This window comes from Bufo bufo, chromosome 1 (genome assembly GCF_905171765.1).
Source record: "Bufo bufo chromosome 1, aBufBuf1.1, whole genome shotgun sequence".
In the NCBI taxonomy this organism is placed as follows: Eukaryota; Metazoa; Chordata; class Amphibia; order Anura; family Bufonidae; genus Bufo; species Bufo bufo.
Genome location: NC_053389.1, coordinates 261,606,378 through 261,624,782, shown reverse-complemented (window position 1 = coordinate 261,624,782; position 18,405 = coordinate 261,606,378). Strand labels below are relative to the sequence as shown.

At 43.1% G+C, this 18,405-nt stretch overlaps 1 protein-coding gene across 3 annotated transcripts in view; it reads right to left on the bottom strand.

Annotated features, from left to right (window-relative positions):
• The window catches only part of SHISAL1 (shisa like 1), a 302,538-nt gene that overhangs the window by 76,533 nt on the left and 207,600 nt on the right, over positions 1-18,405 (bottom strand). For 2 of the 3 annotated variants that reach the window (XM_040439157.1, XM_040439159.1), the window contains exon 6: positions 3,013-3,304. In XM_040439157.1, coding sequence (XP_040295091.1) covers positions 3,013-3,304 — 292 coding nt within the window. Of the gene's footprint in view, positions 1-3,012; positions 3,305-18,405 lie in introns of those variants that run through there. The other variant, XM_040439158.1, reaches the window with a different exon arrangement.

Genomic DNA, 18,405 nt, shown 5'->3' with positions numbered 1-18,405 from the left:
TGGCGTAAACCAAACACAGCATTCCAAGAAAAGAACCTCATACCAACTGTGAAGCATGGAGGTGGAAGTGTCATGGTTTGGGGCTGCTTTGCTGCAGCAGGACCTGGTCAGCTCACCATCATAGAATCCACGATGAATTCTACTGTGTATCAGAAGGTGCTTGAAGAACATGTGAGACCATCAGTTAGAAAATTAAAGCTGAAGCGGAACTGGACCATGCAACATGACAATGACCCAAAACATACTAGTAAATCAACCAAAGATTGGCTGAAAAAGAAGAAATGGAGAGTCCTGGAATGGCCAAGTCAAAGTCCAGATTTGAATCCCATTGAGATGCTGTGGGGTGACTTGAAAAGGGCTGTACGTGCAAGAAACCCCTCAAACATCTCACAGCTGAAAAAGTTCTGCATTGAGGAGTGGGGTAAAATTTCCTCAGACCGATGTCGAAGACTGGTAGATGGCTACAAGAACCGTCTCACTGCAGTTATTTCAGCCAAAGGAGGTAACACTCGCTATTAGGGGCAAGGGTGTCCTATCTTTTTCCTCAGTTAGAATAGGCATTTTTGTAGAATGACATTTACAGAAGATCTTGAAAAGACTTTTCTTCAGTTTTCTTTGTTTAGTCGGATTACTTTAATCTCTCTGTATTGTTGAAACGGAGATGAAATAACCATTTATTAAAAATGTTACAAAAAACCACATGCTTTCAAAGGGTGTCCTAATTTTTTCACAAGACTGTATATGTGTGCAGAACAGTCGTAAAGTTAGGCCCCATTCACACGTCCGCAATTCTGTTCCGCATTTTGCGGAACGGAATTGCGGACCCATTCATTTCTATGGGGACAGACTTTGTCCAGCTCGGATCCGGAATTGCGGATTTGCACTTCCGGGTCTGCACTTCTGTTCCGCAAAAATATAGAACATGTCCTATTCTTGTCCGCAATTGCGGACAAGAAAAGGCATTTTCTATATAGTTCTGGCAATGTGCGGATCCGCAAAATGCGGAAAGCACATTGCCGGTGCCCGTGTTTTGCGGATCCGCGGATCCGCAAAACACATACGGACGTCTGAATGGAGCCTTATACTGAATTTTATCTCAAAAACAAAATGCATATTTTATCAGGATTGAATACTAATAGCCAGGACAACTGCCCCAAATGTCAAATAGAGATATAAAGAGGGGTGCAGGATGCCGGTCTGTTGAAGTTCTGCTATACCCCTCCCTCTGCTGTCTGTACTGATGGAAGCGGGCCTAATTTTAAGCAAAGTGTGGTAAATTAGGGTCACAATTAGAGTTGAGCGGACACCTGAATGTTCGGGTTCGGCCGAACTTCGGAAAAAAATCCGAGTTCGGGACCTGAACTTGACCCGAACTTGACCCCGAACCCCATTGAAGTCGTGGGGGACCCGAACTTTGAGCACTAAAATGGCTGTAAAAATGTCATGGAAAAGGCTAGAGGGCTGCAAATGTCGTCAAAATGTGGTTAAGAGCATGGCAAGTGCTCTGCAAACAAATGTGGATAGGTGAAAAGTGTGTTTTTAAAACCCCAGAAAATGTGTTTTTTGGTAACAGAATATGAAAGCTGTATATATTAAACTTGAATTTAACACTTGCAGATCAGGAAAATACAGTTTTTGGCAAAAATGTGTGTTTTTAAAACCCCAGAAAATGATGGCTGTATTTCTAGCCTAAATTGCACAATGACTAATCCAGATGTTGTATATTGCCAAAAAAGTGTTTATTTTTGGTAACAGAATATGAAAGCTGTATATATTAAACTTGAATTTAAGTCTTGCATATCAGGAAAATACCGTTTTTGGGCAAAAAAGTGTGTTTTTAAAACCCCAGAAAATGATGGCTGTATTTCTAGCTTAAATTGCACACTGACTAATCCAGATGTTGTATATTGCCCCCAAAAATTGGGATTTTCAATGTCCCAAAAGCTCAGATGCAGTGCTGGGGCACTGAACTTGCATAAAATGGCTGCCGCCGCCGCCGCCCGCCTAACTGACTTATTACAGTTATTTTTTTTCGGTCACTGGGCTCAGGGCAGGATAAAAAAAATTGTGCCCTGCACCCACAAAACTCGATGTATGTAGAGTTAGATTCAGATTTTGAGCAAAGACTCTCTCCTATTCTCTCCCTGAAATCACAAGTCCAGCAGCATCCTATCCCTACACTAAGCACAGCAGAGTGACGTGCAGCGCTACGTGACTCCAGCTTATATAGAGGCTGGGTCACATGCTGCACTGGCCAATCACAGCCATGCCATTAGTAGGCATGGCTGTGATGGCTTCTAAGGTCAGACAGTTAACCACTTGTTGATTGGCTGCTCTGCAGCCTTTCGAAAAGCGCCACAAAAGCGCCGAACACCGAACCCGAACTTTTACTGAAATGTTCGGGTTCGGGTCCGGGGTCCAAAAATCTTAAACCCTAGTCACAATGTTGAAATGCTACACAAACGGTTCAGTCCCTATATACTATTGTCAATAACACAAAGACAAATATAACCAATAATATACCATACAAGGCCCGAATAATGTCCCCATATTGAATCATTGCCCTTGCTGAATAAATTGTCTAGCTATAGCTCTTGTCTCACCGCCTGTATTTGTCACCTAGTACCTGTTGTTATACTTCTAGTTTTGATTCCTGACCAGTCCCCTGACAGTATATATCCCTCCTTTCCCTGGGGTCTTGCATTCTGATTTCTTTATTAGTGACGACCCCTGGCTATATTCCTCACTATGCTGTAGTTCTATCAGCACTCCTGCTACTGAATATTCCAAGGATTGCAACTTGGAAATCCAACTAGGAAGGTCCATACCTCCTTGCATATATGAAGGACCAAGAGGGAGTTCCTTAGACTCTGCATCCCACTCCAGAAACAGCACCACAGCTGAGGACAGGCATGGAATTGGTTTGGGAAGAGATACACCATGTTTTTCTAATCCTTTAACTAAAACAACATATTTGAATTTGCAATAAGAAGAGAAAGTATATCCATAGTCTTACCAGGCAGTTGAAGTCTGAAAGGACATCAGTGTAGGACTAACAGTATCCCCTTTTAAAGTGTGTACAGCATGTGACATCTGAGACTGAGTCTGTACTTGGGAAGGCTCTGGTGCTGCTTTATCCCATTGCCTCTGTCGTTGCCTCATCCATTTTGCTTGAATCCCCCACCTTGCAAGGTATACTTTACAAATATCATAGTTCATTGCTGAATAATATATCAGATCTAGAATTAACAGGATGATCACGAACAATCCATAGATCCAGACTCCAATCAGTGCACTGTAGTTGCTGTGAAAAAAATAGACAAAAAGGATACATGTATTAAATGAATATGGCTTTGTGGAGCATTGTGGTAAATGTAGTAGGAATAATAATAATAATAATTTTTATTTATATAGCGCCAACATATTCTGCAGCACTTAACAATCATAGGGCATGTGTACAAACAAAATATGTGTAGTGCTGTCGAGTGTTTTTGTGGTAGATATTGTTGGGATGGGATCAGGTTCTGATGAATGAGATTGAAGGAGGGTGAATGGAGAAGAGTTAGATTAGGGGATGTGATAGGCCACCCTAAAAAGATGCGTCATTAGGGAGCTCCTAAAACTGTGGGTATAGGAAATTATCCTGATTTTCCATAGTAGCTCATTCCAGAGAACTGATGCAACTTGAGAGAAGTCTTGGAGATGGAGTGACAGGTTCGGATTATGGTGGATGTTAGTTTTAAATCATTGGCAGAACAGAGATCATGGGTATGGTGGTAGACAGATATGAGAGAGGAGATATAGGGAAGTGCAGCACTGTGAAAAGCTTTGTGGGGGAGAGTGGGAAGTTTAAATACTATACTGAATGGGTAACTAGTGCAGTGACAGGCACAGGGTGGGGGCACTGGAGTAGTGGTCCAGTGCTGGCCTTAGGGGTGTGTAACCTGTACTACCACACAGGGTGCATCACCTGTGACTCCTGAAGTGGCCTCCAGATGGTTCCCTTTGCTGCGCACCTGACCTGGTTTCTGGTGCCCCCTGCATTCAATTGTATCTGCGTACACAGACCGTAGATGTAATTAAGCAGTATGTTCAGGGCCAGAATGAGGGGTAGGCAAGCTAGCTGTGCAGAGAAGATACTAGGAGAAGAAGGACCTGTTTTATGTCATTATCATATGACCAGTGCAGGAAGAGAGCTCAGCAGTGGAGAGGAAAAGTGATGAAAGACCTGTGTGATGTCACGATATGAGAGGGTGGATCTTCTGTGCTAACCTTGTTTCCTTATACTCACTCTCTGTAATGACCTCTGGTAGCCCATAAAAACATCCTAGAATTGCTGGGAGTTATAGTTCTTTCCTGTTATATCCCTCTCCATGGAATGTCCATTGATGCCCTATAACAGTGATGGCTAACCTCCGGCTTTCCAGCTGTGTTGAAACTATGACTCCCAGCATGCTCCATTGTTTTCTATAGAGTTCTATGGAGAACAGCCAAGCAAGTGTACATCTGGAGTGCCAGAGGTTAGCCATCACAGCCCTATAATAACAGTCTGGACATGCTGATAATTGTAGTTCTATCCTATTATTTCCCTCTCCATGTAATTTTCACTCATGTCCCATAATAACAGCCTGGACATTTTGGGAGTTGTTGTTCATTCCTCTTTTACCCCTCCCTGTATTGCCCTCTGATCTCCAATAATAACAACCTGGTCATGATAAGACTTGCAGTTTTCCTCACTGTTCTGCAGCTTCTGAGGTGTTTATTGGGCTTTGTTCACATCTGCATTAGTGACTTTTACTGTTCTGCTCTGTCATATGAGCACAACAATGAAAATCACAGTAGTGATGGATCTGGCATATTATGATGAGATCTGATGCGTTTCCATCATGGAGCCTGGCAGGCTGCAAAATTTTGTCCAGCATTTATGACCTGATCTGCGATGGAAGTCCCTATTACATACAGTATGTGATCAAAGCCTTATGTGTTTTGTAGCACCAGATTATCATGTTCTTCATCAGTGGAGGTATGTATTATGAGGTTCTATAGCAGCTGAGGTGTGCGTTATGATGTTTTGCAGCAGCTGAGTTGTGTATAATGATGTTCTGCAGCAGTTGATGCATGTATTATGAGGTTCTGCAGAAGTTGAGGTGTGTATTATGAAGTTCTGCAGCAGCTAATTTTGCCCCAATGCTAAAACTGTAACAGACCCCCAAGGTACTATTATAGTACTGGTGTACTGGTGTATAATACTGCTGAATAGAGATATAAGGATCTTCTATCTTCATTCAGCAGGACCCGCGCTGACGTCACCACATGGTGAGCGCGATTACGTCATCAAAGGTCCTTTTGCAGGTCCTGAAAGATGAAGAAAGAAGACGATGCTGGCTGCGCGATCAACAGCATGAGGTGAGTTAATTTGTTTTTATTTTTTAACCCCTCAACATTTTAGTAAGCATTCTGTATTAAGAATGCTATTATTTTCCTTTATAACCATGTTATAAGGGAAAATATTAAAATCTACAGAACACCTAACCCAAACCCGAACTTCAGTGAAGAAGTCTGGATTCGGGTCTGGGTACCACATTCAGTTCTTTCTCACACGCGTTCAAAACGCATTGCACTCGTGTGGAAAAAAACTGAACATCGGAATGCAATCGCAGTCAAAAACTGACTACAATTGTGTGCCTACTCGCACGGTTTTCCCGCAATGCAAACGCGACGCATCCGGAGCAAATCCGGGACGCCGGTGTGAAAGAGGCCTAAAGGTCCAGGGGAAAAAAAATACATTTAGAGCTGCATTTGGAGCCAGTGACTTGCAAGTAGGTCCATTTCTTTAAATCAAAACCAATTAGACTTTATTGATGATATGGGGGTTGGGCCCTGAGAATAATTTCCTTAGGTGGGCCCAGGGAATCCCAGTCCAACCCTGAATGAGCGAGGGAGTTACTAATATAGAAGCTGAAGGAAAAAACGGTGTCAAATATATCCCAAGAGCTATGGCAGTGCCAAAATACTGTGGAAATTGAAATATCAGCTTTAGGCCTCATGCACACGACCGTTGTGTGTTTTGCGGTCCAAAACACGGATGGTATCCGTGTGCTTTCCGCAATTTGCGGAACGGTGTGGACAGCCATTAATATAACTGCCTATTCCTGCCTGAAAAACGGACAAGAATAGGACAGGTTATATTTTTTTTGCGGACCACGGAACGGAGCAACGGAGCATCTTTTGCGGCCCCATTGAATTTAATGGGTCCGCATCTAAGCCGCAAAAACTGTGGCTCGGATGCGGACCAAAACAACGGTTGTGTAATTTATTCCTTAGGCAGATTAGTAGATGGAAACATAAAAAGTTAAATTTTTAAAGATTTTAGACAGAGAAGAAATTATATTAGAAATGAACAATCATTAGTGTTTTGTACTAGCGCAGCAGTGATGTTATGGTTCGCGATATATAGTTGGGTGTTGTCAGCACAGAGAAGGTATTAAGACAAATCTGCTGATAGTTTGTCTAATGGGGCAGTGTAGAGACAAAAGAGGAGAGGCCTAGGGCCAATACCTGAAGAAACCCAACAGCAAGAGGAAGTACCGTAGTGCCAGCAAATGATAGCCTGAATGAGAGGTTAGAGATAGGAAGAAAACCAAGAGAGAGCAGAGTTCTTAACCACTGCCATATGGCTATATACGTGCTAAACTACACATGCCCCATGCAGCTAGCACGTGTATAAACGTCGGCAGCCAAAAAGAGAGAGAGCGCTGCTTCACTGCTCTTTGCAGCTCTTCCCCGCGATGTACTAGCCTAAAGCATTGGTTTCTGGGCAGAATAGTATCTTTTGACCACCACGATTGTTCCAAACAGTTGTTTTGGCCATGCCTAATGTTTTTGCTATCTCTCTGATGGGTTTGTTTTGTTTTTTCAGCCTAATTATGGTTTGCTTCACTGATAGTGACAGCTCTTTGGCTCTCATCTTGAGAGTTTACAGCAACAGATTCCAAATGCAAATAGCACACTTGAAATGAACTCTGGACCTTTTATCTGCTCATTATAATTGGGATAATGAGGGAATAACACACACCTGGCCATGGAACAGCTGAGAAGCCAATTGTCCCATTACTTTTGGTTCCTTAACAAGTGGGAGGCACATATGCAAACTGTTGTAATACCTACACCGTTCACCTGATTTGGATGTAAATACCCTCAAATTAAAGCTGACAGTCTGCAGTTAAAGCACATCTTGTTTGTTTCATTTAAAATCCATTGTGGTGGTGTATAGAGCCAAAAATGTTACAATTGTGTCGATGTTCCAATATTTATGGACCTGACTGTATATATATATATATATATATATATATATATATATATACACACACACACACCGTATTTTTAGCCCTATAAGACACACCCACATTTTAGAGGTGGACAATAAATATATATATATATATAAAATTAAAATTGACGTTGCTTTCCTTCCACATGGGTGAATAAAAGTTTTTTTTACTTTTTCTGGATTGCTGCCTGGTTTTTATTTTTTTGTATTTTGGGACTGTGCTGGTCTCTTTTTTGGGCATTGCACCCGTGCTTTCTTTGGACGGTGCTGCCGCTTTATTTCATATTTTTATATTATATATATTATACACTATATATACAAATATACACTATATATATATATATATATATATATCCAACAAAGAAAAACAGCAGCACTATATGATGAATCCTGGTGCAAATTCCTCCGACCACAGGCAAAGTAGTCATCAATCGTAGTAGTTCTCCAAAAAAGAGGCAGCACTCCAATGTAAAAAGTGAAAAGACCTGCTTTGGCAGAGGGGAATAAAGCGGGTCTTTTCACTTTTTACATTGGAGTGCTGCCTCTTTTTTGGAGAACTATATATATATATATATATATATATATATATACACACACACACACTTTATATATATATATATATATATATATTTATATATATATATACATACAAAAAATTATTGAAGCAAGGCAGCACTCCGGTCTTTAAAGTGAAAAAAAGTGATCCTTTATTACACCAATATGCAGTGCTCTAAGTGAGTATATATAGGAAACATACCAAAGTGTACATAATTAATCAATAATCGATCCAATCAACAATGTTACATAGGATATGAATATAAACCACATGCGCAGACCCCTTCTGCTTTGTGGGAACAGACTAGCTGAGGAGGAATTGCTTCTCCTAGGTCTCTGGACTTAACTCACAGATGATTTCTCAGGGGATGCTTTCTTCCTGGAACTCTGGAGGTTGTCTGTGGCTTTCTGCTTCTTTTCATCCAGCTGAGGCTGAAGGGCTCAGACTGGGAATTTGATAAAGTCTCAGACCGAGACTTAGTCCTTGCTGTCTTCCTTATGCAGGGGATCTACTGAAGGCTATCACACAGCCTTCCCCTAGCAGGGGGGAGGCTACACTAACTCTAACTTCCTTCTCCACCTATGCTGCAGGATGTGGGCATGGTCCACACCTCCACAGAGGGGGAGCTAAGCTAGAATAATCCATTCCAGCCTAGATACACTAAACTAGGACTTGTACCTTGCCAATGGAGTTGCTGCCACCTGCTGGTGGACCTGGAAAATTACAAGGGACAATTGTATTTAACATGGTTTTATTTGCACATTTGTGAAGACCTAAACAATATCACATCAGATGACAGTATAAAAGTAGCGGGGTAGAGGAGTGTAGTAACACAACTATATATATATATATTTACTAACTTGATTAGGCAGGTACAGAAAAAAGTTATATATATTATTGCAGTCAAAGCAGCACTGTCTATGTGGTAATAGACAGAGTGACATCAGCTTAGGTGGGATCAACCATCTGACAGTTAAGCCTCATTCACACATCCGTGTCTGTGCTCAAATCCGTGAAAATGTGGTCAGTAAAGCATCCGTGAAGGATCCATGTTAGGTCCGTGTGTCAGTTTTTTCTTTCTAATGATCAATGAAACACGGATGGCATCCTGCACACGTGTGTGGAACACTGATTTGTGAATGAGGCTTTAGAGAAGAAAAAAAAGCTGCACTATATCCAATTTAAATAAAAAGAGTAGTGTCCTTTATTCACCCATATAGCTGGTGAATAAAAGACACTACTTTCTTCACTGAAGAAGGATGTGCTGCGTCTTCTTTTTCTTATATAATATACCATATATATTGTGTTAGTGATACCGCTAAGGGCTCATGCACATGACCGTATGCGGTCTGCAAAACAAGGATCCGCAAAAAAATTTATGACATCTGTGTGACACCTATGTTGCATCCAATTTTTCTAAGGATCCATTGTAACAATGTCTGTTTTTGTCCGCAAAACAGACAAAAACAGGATGTGTTCTATTTTTTTTTTTTTTTGCTGAATGGACATACGAAGATACAGACATGGAATGCACACAGTCATTTCTGTTTTTTGCGGCCCCATTGAAGTGAATGGTTGTGCAGAAGGGCTACCATAACAATGGAACAGACACAGACAAAAAATAAGTTTGTGTGCATGAGCCCTAAGGCCCCTTTTACACAAGCGAGCTCTATGCATTGGTCTCTCAGAATGTGTCAGCGAGAGCACCCATCCTGACCTTCCAGCACTGACGGGGTCGCATAGCATTATATTGATTTGCATAATGCTGTCAGTGTTACTGTATACAATACATTCCAGAACTGTAAGGTTGAGTTCACACTTTAGTTATTTGATCAGTGATTTCCAGCAGTTATTGTGAGCCAAAACCAGTAGTGACGCCTACTCAGAGATCAGGTATGATGGAAAGATCTGCACCTATTCTGTGTTTTTGACCCGCACCTGGTTTTGGCTCACAATAACTGATAGAAAAAACTGACCAAAAGTCACATAGCGCTAATTAGATTGCGGGGGGGGGGGGGGGGGGGGGGGGTCACGTAAGCGTTTTGTTTTCCGTATAACATGGTTATAATGGAAAATAACGGAATTGGTATAACGGAAACCAAAAGTAACACTTTCTGTTTTAATCCGTCCTAATATAGTTGAATGGAGAATAAATAATAGTGTGTTTGCTGATAGTTATTTTTAAAAATGTTTTCAGAAATATGTCTCAGAAACTGTAAACTGCAGATGAGGCTTACTAACTGCTGTGCTTAGACACTGAGCTGTCTGATAACACTGATAGTGATGTCAGTTTCTGTGGTTTTGAGGAGAGAGACACAGAAAGCTTTGACAGTAGTGTGCACGCTGGACGATTATCAAAGAGGTGCAGAACCACCAGACCACAAAATTCTGACACACCTACCACCAGCAGAGACGTGCCAACTACAAGTGCACCAAGTCCTGACATGCCTAGCACCAGCAGAGATATACCAACTACAAGTGCACCAAGTCCTTACATGCCTACCACCAGCAGAGAAGTGCCAACTACAAGTGCACCAAGTCCTGACACGCCTAGCACCAGCAGAGATATACCAACTACAAGTGAACCAAGTCCTGACACGCCTAGCACCAGCAAAGACATACCAACTACAAGTGCACCAAGTCCTGACACGCCTAGCACCAGCAGAGATATACCAACTACAAGTGCACCAAGTCCTGACACGCCTACCACCAGCAGAGATATACCAACTACAAATGCACCAAGTCCTGACACGCCTAGCACCAGCAAAGATATACCAACTACAAGTGCACCAAGTCCTAACACGCCTAGCGCCAGCAGAGATATACCAACTACAAGTGCACCAAGTCCTGACACGCCTAGCACCAGCAAAGATATACCAACTACAAGTGCACCAAGTCCTAACACGCCTAGCGCCAGCAGAGATATACCAACTACAAGTGCACCAAGTCCTGACACGCCTAGCACCAGCAGAGATATACCAACTACAAGTGCACCAAGTCCTGACACGCCTAGCACCAGCAGAGATATACCAACTACAAGTGCACCAAGTCCTAACACGCCTAGCGCCAGCAGAGATATACCAACTACAAGTGCACCAAGTCCTGACACGCCTAGCACCAGCAGAGATATACCAACTACAAGTGCACAAAATCCTTACATGCCTACCACCAGCAGAGAAGTGCCAACTACAAGTGCACCAAGTCCTGACACGCCTAGCACCAGCAGAGATATACCAACTACAAGTGCACCAAATCCTTACATGCCTATCACCAGCAGAGAAGAGCCAACTACAAGTGCACCAAGTCCTGACACGCCTAGCACCAGCAGAGATATACCAATTACAAGTGAACCAAGTCCTGACACGCCTAGCACCAGCAGAGATATACCAATTACAAGTGAACCAAGTCCTGACACGCCTAGCACCAGCAGAGATATACCAACTACAAGTGCACCAAGTCCTGACACGCCTAGCACCAGCAGAGATATACCAACTACAAGTGCACCAAGTCCTAACACGCCTAGCGCCAGCAGAGATATACCAACTACAAGTGCACCAAGTCCTGACACGCCTAGCACCAGTAGAGATATACCAACTACAAGTGCACCAAGTCCTGACACGCTTAGCGCCAGCAGAGATATACCAACTACAAGTGCACCAAGTCCTAACACGCCTAGCGCCAGCAGAGATATACCAACTACAAGTGCACCAAGTCCTGACACGCCTAGCACCAGCAGAGATATACCAACTACAAGTGCACAAAATCCTTACATGCCTACCACCAGCAGAGAAGTGCCAACTACAAGTGCACCAAGTCCTGACACGCCTAGCACCAGCAGAGATATACCAACTACAAGTGCACCAAATCCTTACATGCCTATCACCAGCAGAGAAGAGCCAACTACAAGTGCACCAAGTCCTGACACGCCTAGCACCAGCAGAGATATACCAATTACAAGTGAACCAAGTCCTGACACGCCTAGCACCAGCAGAGATATACCAATTACAAGTGAACCAAGTCCTGACACGCCTAGCACCAGCAGAGATATACCAACTACAAGTGCACCAAGTCCTGACACGCCTAGCACCAGCAGAGATATACCAACTACAAGTGCACCAAGTCCTGACACGCTTAGCGCCAGCAGAGATATACCAACTACAAGTGCACCAAGTCCTGACACGCCTAGCACCAGTAGAGATATACCAACTACAAGTGCACCAAGTCCTGACACGCTTAGCGCCAGCAGAGATATACCAACTACAAGTGCACCAAGTCCTGACACGCCTAGCACCAGTAGAGATATACCAACTACAAGTGCACCAAGTCCTGACACGCCTAGGGCCAGCAGAGATATACCAACTACAAGTGCACCAAGTCCTAACACGCCTAGTGCCAGCAGAGATATACCAACTTTCAGCAGAGAGGCACAAGTGCCTGAAACGCTCCCTCAGATTGTCTCTCTGAATTGGCAACCCCCAAGAACAGGCATCCCGTTTGTCCCAGAATTTAATGCTGTACCAGGTATTGGATGTAACTGGATTTGACCCACTACAATTATTTCAGCTGTTTGTACCAGTAAACCTTTTTGAGATTTTTGTAAAAGAGACAAATTTATATGGTGCTCAATATATTTTAAAAAAACCTCCCCTTACTATACCCGGCCTGGAAAATGGACACCCACAAATGTGGATGAAATGAAAAAATTTTGGCCTTAACATTAGCAATGGGTATCATAAAAAAAAACTACAATATGGTCTTATGGAAGCCCCATCCATAGCACTGCAAGTTTTGCAACTGTTATGTCCAGACACCGATATGAAATTCTCCTCAAATTCTTCCATTTCAATGACAACAGTCAATGCCCCCCAAATTACGACCGGTTATATAAAATTAAGCCACTTCTAAATTATCTGTCTGAAAAATGTTCAACTGTTTATACCCCCTCTGAAAATGTATCAGTTGATGAGTCACTTGTTAAATTTGAAGGAAGGTTACATTTTAAGCAATTCCTTCCATCCAAGCAGGCTAGATATGGCATAAAACTTTACAATTGTGTGAAAGCACAAAAGGTTAGACTTCTGCATTTCGAGTGTACCAAGGGAGGGACAACGAAATAAACCCCTAAGGATGCCCGCATTGATATTGGGGTGCTTTTCCTTTATAGCTTGCAGCATGTTTGCAGTAATTTGGGCTAACTTAGCAGCAAAGTGAAAAAATGCCGTTTATTTCTTTTTTGTTCCATCTTCTAACAAAAAGTGGGAAAAAAATGGAAAATGGCAATTTTACAATATACCCCTCGTTGAATACTTTAGAATGTCTATTTTACTCAGTAGTGTCCTTTTTAGGTGATTTTTTTATGTTTTGGCTGCATAGGGCCACTGCAAAGACAACATGCTGATATCTAATGGCCTAAAGAAAAAATTGCACTTTAAAGGGTTTCTGTCATGAGAAAAATCGTTATGTAGCTGACTGACGTTCACTCACTGCGCCTGCGCCGAATACTAAACGGGGCGGCACAGGTGCGGGATTTACGGGACACTGAGGGGAACTCGGATGTCAATCAACTGTACATGGGCGTGCCAAAGGGTGAGAAGACAGTGCCTCTAGGTGCTGCAGCAACACCCCACTAACACCTAGAGGCTCATTAGCATATTATAAAAGTCTTTATTTTAAGAGAACGGCGGCAGGCAGGGAGATATAAGTCATACTGTTATGTACTGCTGACATTAGCACATCGCTGTCAGTCAGTTACATAACGTTATTTCTCATGACAGAAACCCTTTAAACAGCTGAAAGGTATGCCTTTACTTCATAAAGTGCCCTGGGAGTGGGCGACGTACACAATTTAGATATTCTATACGTCCAGATCAGTAAGGTAATATATTTTCGTATCAATATTTGCATTTGTACTACTAATCAAGGAAGTGTAGTGGCCAAATTAACAAAAAAAAGTAAAAAAAAGACGACTTTCTTTGCTATTTCTCTGCTCATAAAAATAAAAAAACTGTAATTTATGAAATCAGTCAAGAAAATAAATGCCCTATGTGCATTGGAAAAAATAAAGTCAAAATGATATGCAAAGCACTATCAGTGCATACCAGAACTGTAAATTTTGACCTGGCCAATGGTCATGAAAGGGTTAAAGGGCATCTGCCAGCAGATTTGCACTTATAAAACTGGCTGACCTGTTGCATGTGCACTTGGCAGCTGAAGACATCTGTGTTGGTCCCTTGTTCATGTGTTGCTGCATTGCTGAGAAAAATTATGTTTTAATATATGCAAATTAGGCTTTCCCCAAAATCCCAACAATGTTGGGTATTCCAATTATAGACTTTTTTTTTTAGCGGGTCAGTCAGTTGCTGGCAGAGGCATCAGCTAGTGACTCGTTGAGCAGTTATTTTCTGCGCATATAGAGGGACTAGGACCAAACCAGTGGGGGACTTGGGGAATGTCAGAATGGTAATTGTGGGAGAACGGTGAGGTAGGCATTTTCATTTGAGAGCTGCCTGTATGTAAAAAAAAAACAAAACCAAAAAACTAGATAATCGATTTAATGCATATAACAGTGAATCAGAGGCTAAAAGCTTCTTTCCAGATTTGTTCTGTTATTCGTCTGGTTAGGTCTGTGCCTTTAAATCTTTTGTTCACATATGTGGAAGGGAGTCATAAAGCATTGACTTCACAAAGGAAGAACTGTTTCTTCTTTACAGGCTGACTGACAGTAACTCCAAAGGGGTCATTACTGATGATCATAGCTTAGGCACTTAGGATTCCACAAAGGAGAAATATTTAGGCGACCCCTGAGAAAATAATTTCACAGCAGTGTATGACAGTGTGGAATTTTCTAACCATGAAGAATGTCACCTCTGACTGCATGCATTATGGAAAAACAAGATTTGGAGGGGGGTACTGTGCCCCTCTAAGCTGCATCCAAGGCATCTCACTCAGCCAGCCAGAATTCTACTGTCTTCTGAAGGTGGCAGGGCATGATTTTTACAAAGTTGAAAATCTATGCACATTTTTATCTTTTTGTTTTTTTTAACTCAATACTGTAAACAATGAATTACAATGTGAATATAAAATGCACAAGAATTATCTTTCTATATATCCTATTAGGGTATATCGATGTAAAATAGAAGCAGCTGCACTAGAGACCCAAAGTGGTACCAGAAGGGACCATTAATGTCCTTATCTCTTATATATATATAAAAATGAGTTTCTGTCTAGACATCTGTTTGTCTATCTGTCTATCTGGACGTTCTATATGCGCAACCAAACGACTGGACCGATCTTCACCAAATTTGGCACACGGGTACATCAGGTGTCCGGGAAGGTTTCTAGGACGTACCTGAGAAAATGACCTGCATTAGCCAATAGAAGCCAGCAAGCTTTCACTTAAATACGAACTGCCATTTACACGGTCACATGTCCCTTATTAGCCAATAGAAGCTCGCAGGTCCTACTCCAGGTTGCCATGACAACTGATCACAGGTTTTAGTAGTTCACAGGTCCTTAAATATTCAGTCATATGACGTATGACGGCACAAATATACTGCTACATGCATGGAGGGCAGATGCCACTATTAACCACCTCCGGACCGCCTAACGCAGGATCGCGTTCCGGAGGTGGCAGCCCTGCGCAGAGTCACGCATATATGCGTCATCTCGCGATGGGCGAGATTTCCTGTGAACGCGCACACACAGGCGCGCGCGCTCACAGGAACGGAAGGTAAGAGAGTTGATCTCCAGCCTGCCAGCGGCGATCGTTCGCTGGCAGGCTGGAGATGTGTTTTTTTTAACCCCTAACAGGTATATTAGACGCTGTTTTGATAACAGCGTCTAATATACCTGCTACCTGGTCCTCTGGTGGTCCCATTTGTTTGGATCGACCACCAGAGGACACAGGTAGCTCAGTAAAGTCCCACCAAGCACCACTACACTACACCCCCCCCCCCCGTCACTTATTAACCCCTTATTAGCCCCTGATCACCCCTGATCACCCCATATAGACTCCCTGATCACCCCCCTGTCATTGATCACCCCCCTGTCATTGATTACCCCCCTGTAAAGCTCCATTCAGATGTCCGCATGATTTTTACGGATCCACTGATAGATGGATCAGATCCGCAAAACGCATCCGGACGTCTGAATGAAGCCTTACAGGGGCGTGATCAATGACTGTGGTTATCACCCCATATAGACTCCCTGATCACCCCCCCTGTCATTGATTACACCCCTGTCATTGATCAACCCCCTGTAAAGCTCCATTCAGACGTCCGCATGATTTTTACGGATGCACTGATAGATGGATCCGATCCTCAAAACGCATCCGGACGTCTGAATGAAGCCTTACAGGGGCATGATCAATGACTGTGGTGATCACCCCATATAGACTCCCTGATCACCCCCCTGTAAAGCTCCATTCAGATGTCCTCATGATTTTTACGGATGCACTGATAGATGGATCCGATCCGCAAAACGCATCCGGACGTCTGAATGAAGCCTTACAGGGGCATGATCAATGACTGTGGTGATCACCCCATATAGACTCCCTGATCACCCCCCTGTAAAGCTCCATTCAGACGTCCGCATGATTTTTACGGATGCACTGATAGATGGATCCGATCCTCAAAACGCATCCGGACGTCTGAATGAAGCCTTACAGGGGCATGATCAATGACTGTGGTGATCACCCCATATAGACTCCCTGATCACCCCCCTGTAAAGCTCCATTCAGATGTCCGCATGATTTTTACGGATGCACTGATAGATGGATCCGATCCGCAAAACGCATCCGGACGTCTGAATGAAGCCTTACAGGGGCATGATCAATGACTGTGGTGATCACCCCATATAGACTCCCTGATCACCCCCCTGTCATTGATCACCCCCCTGTAAAGCTCCATTCAGATGTCCGCATGATTTTTACGGATGCACTGATAGATGGATCAGATCCGCAAAACGCATCCGGACGTCTGAATGAAGCCTTACAGGGGCATGATCAATGACTGTGGTGATCACCCCATATAGACTCCCTGATCACCCCCCTGTCATTGATCACCCCCCTGTAAAGCTCCATTCAGATGTCCGCATGATTTTTACGGATGCACTGATAGATGGATCCGATCCGCAAAACGCATCCGGACGTCTGAATGAAGCCTTACAGGGGCATGATCAATGACTGTGGTGATCACCCCATATAGACTCCCTGATCACCCCCCTGTCATTGATTACCCCCCTGTAAAGCTCCATTCAGATGTCCGCATGATTTTTATGGATGCACTGATAGATGGATCGGATCCGCAAAACGCATCCGGATGTCTGAATGAAGCCTTACAGGGGCGTGATCAATGACTGTGGTGATCACCCCATATAGACTCCCTGATCACCCCCCTGTCATTGATCAACCCCCCTGTCATTGATCAACCCCCCTGTCATTGATCACCCCCCCTGTCATTGATCACCCCCCTGTCATTGATCCCCCCCCCCCCCTCTGTAAGGCTCCATTCAGATATTTTTTTGGCCCAAGTTAGCAGAATTTTTTTTTTTTTTTCTTACAAAGTCTCATATTCCACTAACTTGTGTCAAAAAATAAAATCTCACATGAACTCACCATACCCCTCACGGAATCCAAATGCGTAAAATTTTTTAGACATTTATATTCCAGACTTCTTCTCACGCTTTAGGGCCCCTAGAATGCCAGGGCAGTATAAATACCCCACATGTGACCCCATTTCGGAAAGAAGACACCGCCAGGTATTCCGTGAGGGGCATATTGAGTCCATGAAAGATTGAATTTTTTGTCCCAAGTTAGCGGAACGGGAGACTTTGTGAGAAAAAAATTAAAAATATCAATTTCCGCTAACTTGTGCCAAAAAAAAAAAATTTCTATGAACTCGCCATGCCCCTCATTGAATACCTTGGGGTGTCTTCTTTCCAAAATGGGGTCACATGTGGGGTATTTATACTGCTCTGGCATTCTAGGGGCCCCAAAGCGTGAGAAGAAGTCTGGTATCCAAATGTCTAAAAATGCCCTCCTAAAAGGAATTTGGGCACCTTTGCGCATCTAGGCTGCAAAAAAGTGTCACACATCTGGTATCGCCGTACTCAGGAGAAGTTGGGGAATGTGTTTTGGGGTGTCATTTTACATATACCCATGCTGGGTGAGAGAAATATCTTGGTCAAATGCCAACTTTGTATAAAAAAATGGGAAAAGTTGTCTTTTGCCAAGATATTTCTCTCACCCAGCATGGGTATATGTAAAATGACACCCCAAAACACATTCCCCAACTTCTCCTGAATACGGCGATACCACATGTGTGACACTTTTTTGCAGCCTAGGTGGGCAAAGGGGCCCATATTCCAAAGAGCACCTTTAGGATTTCACAGGTCATTTACCTACTTACCACACATTAGGGCCCCTGGAAAATGCCAGGGCAGTATAACTACCCCACAAGTGACCCCATTTTGGAAAGAAGACACCCCAAGGTATTCCGTGAGGGGCATGGCGAGTTCCTAGAAT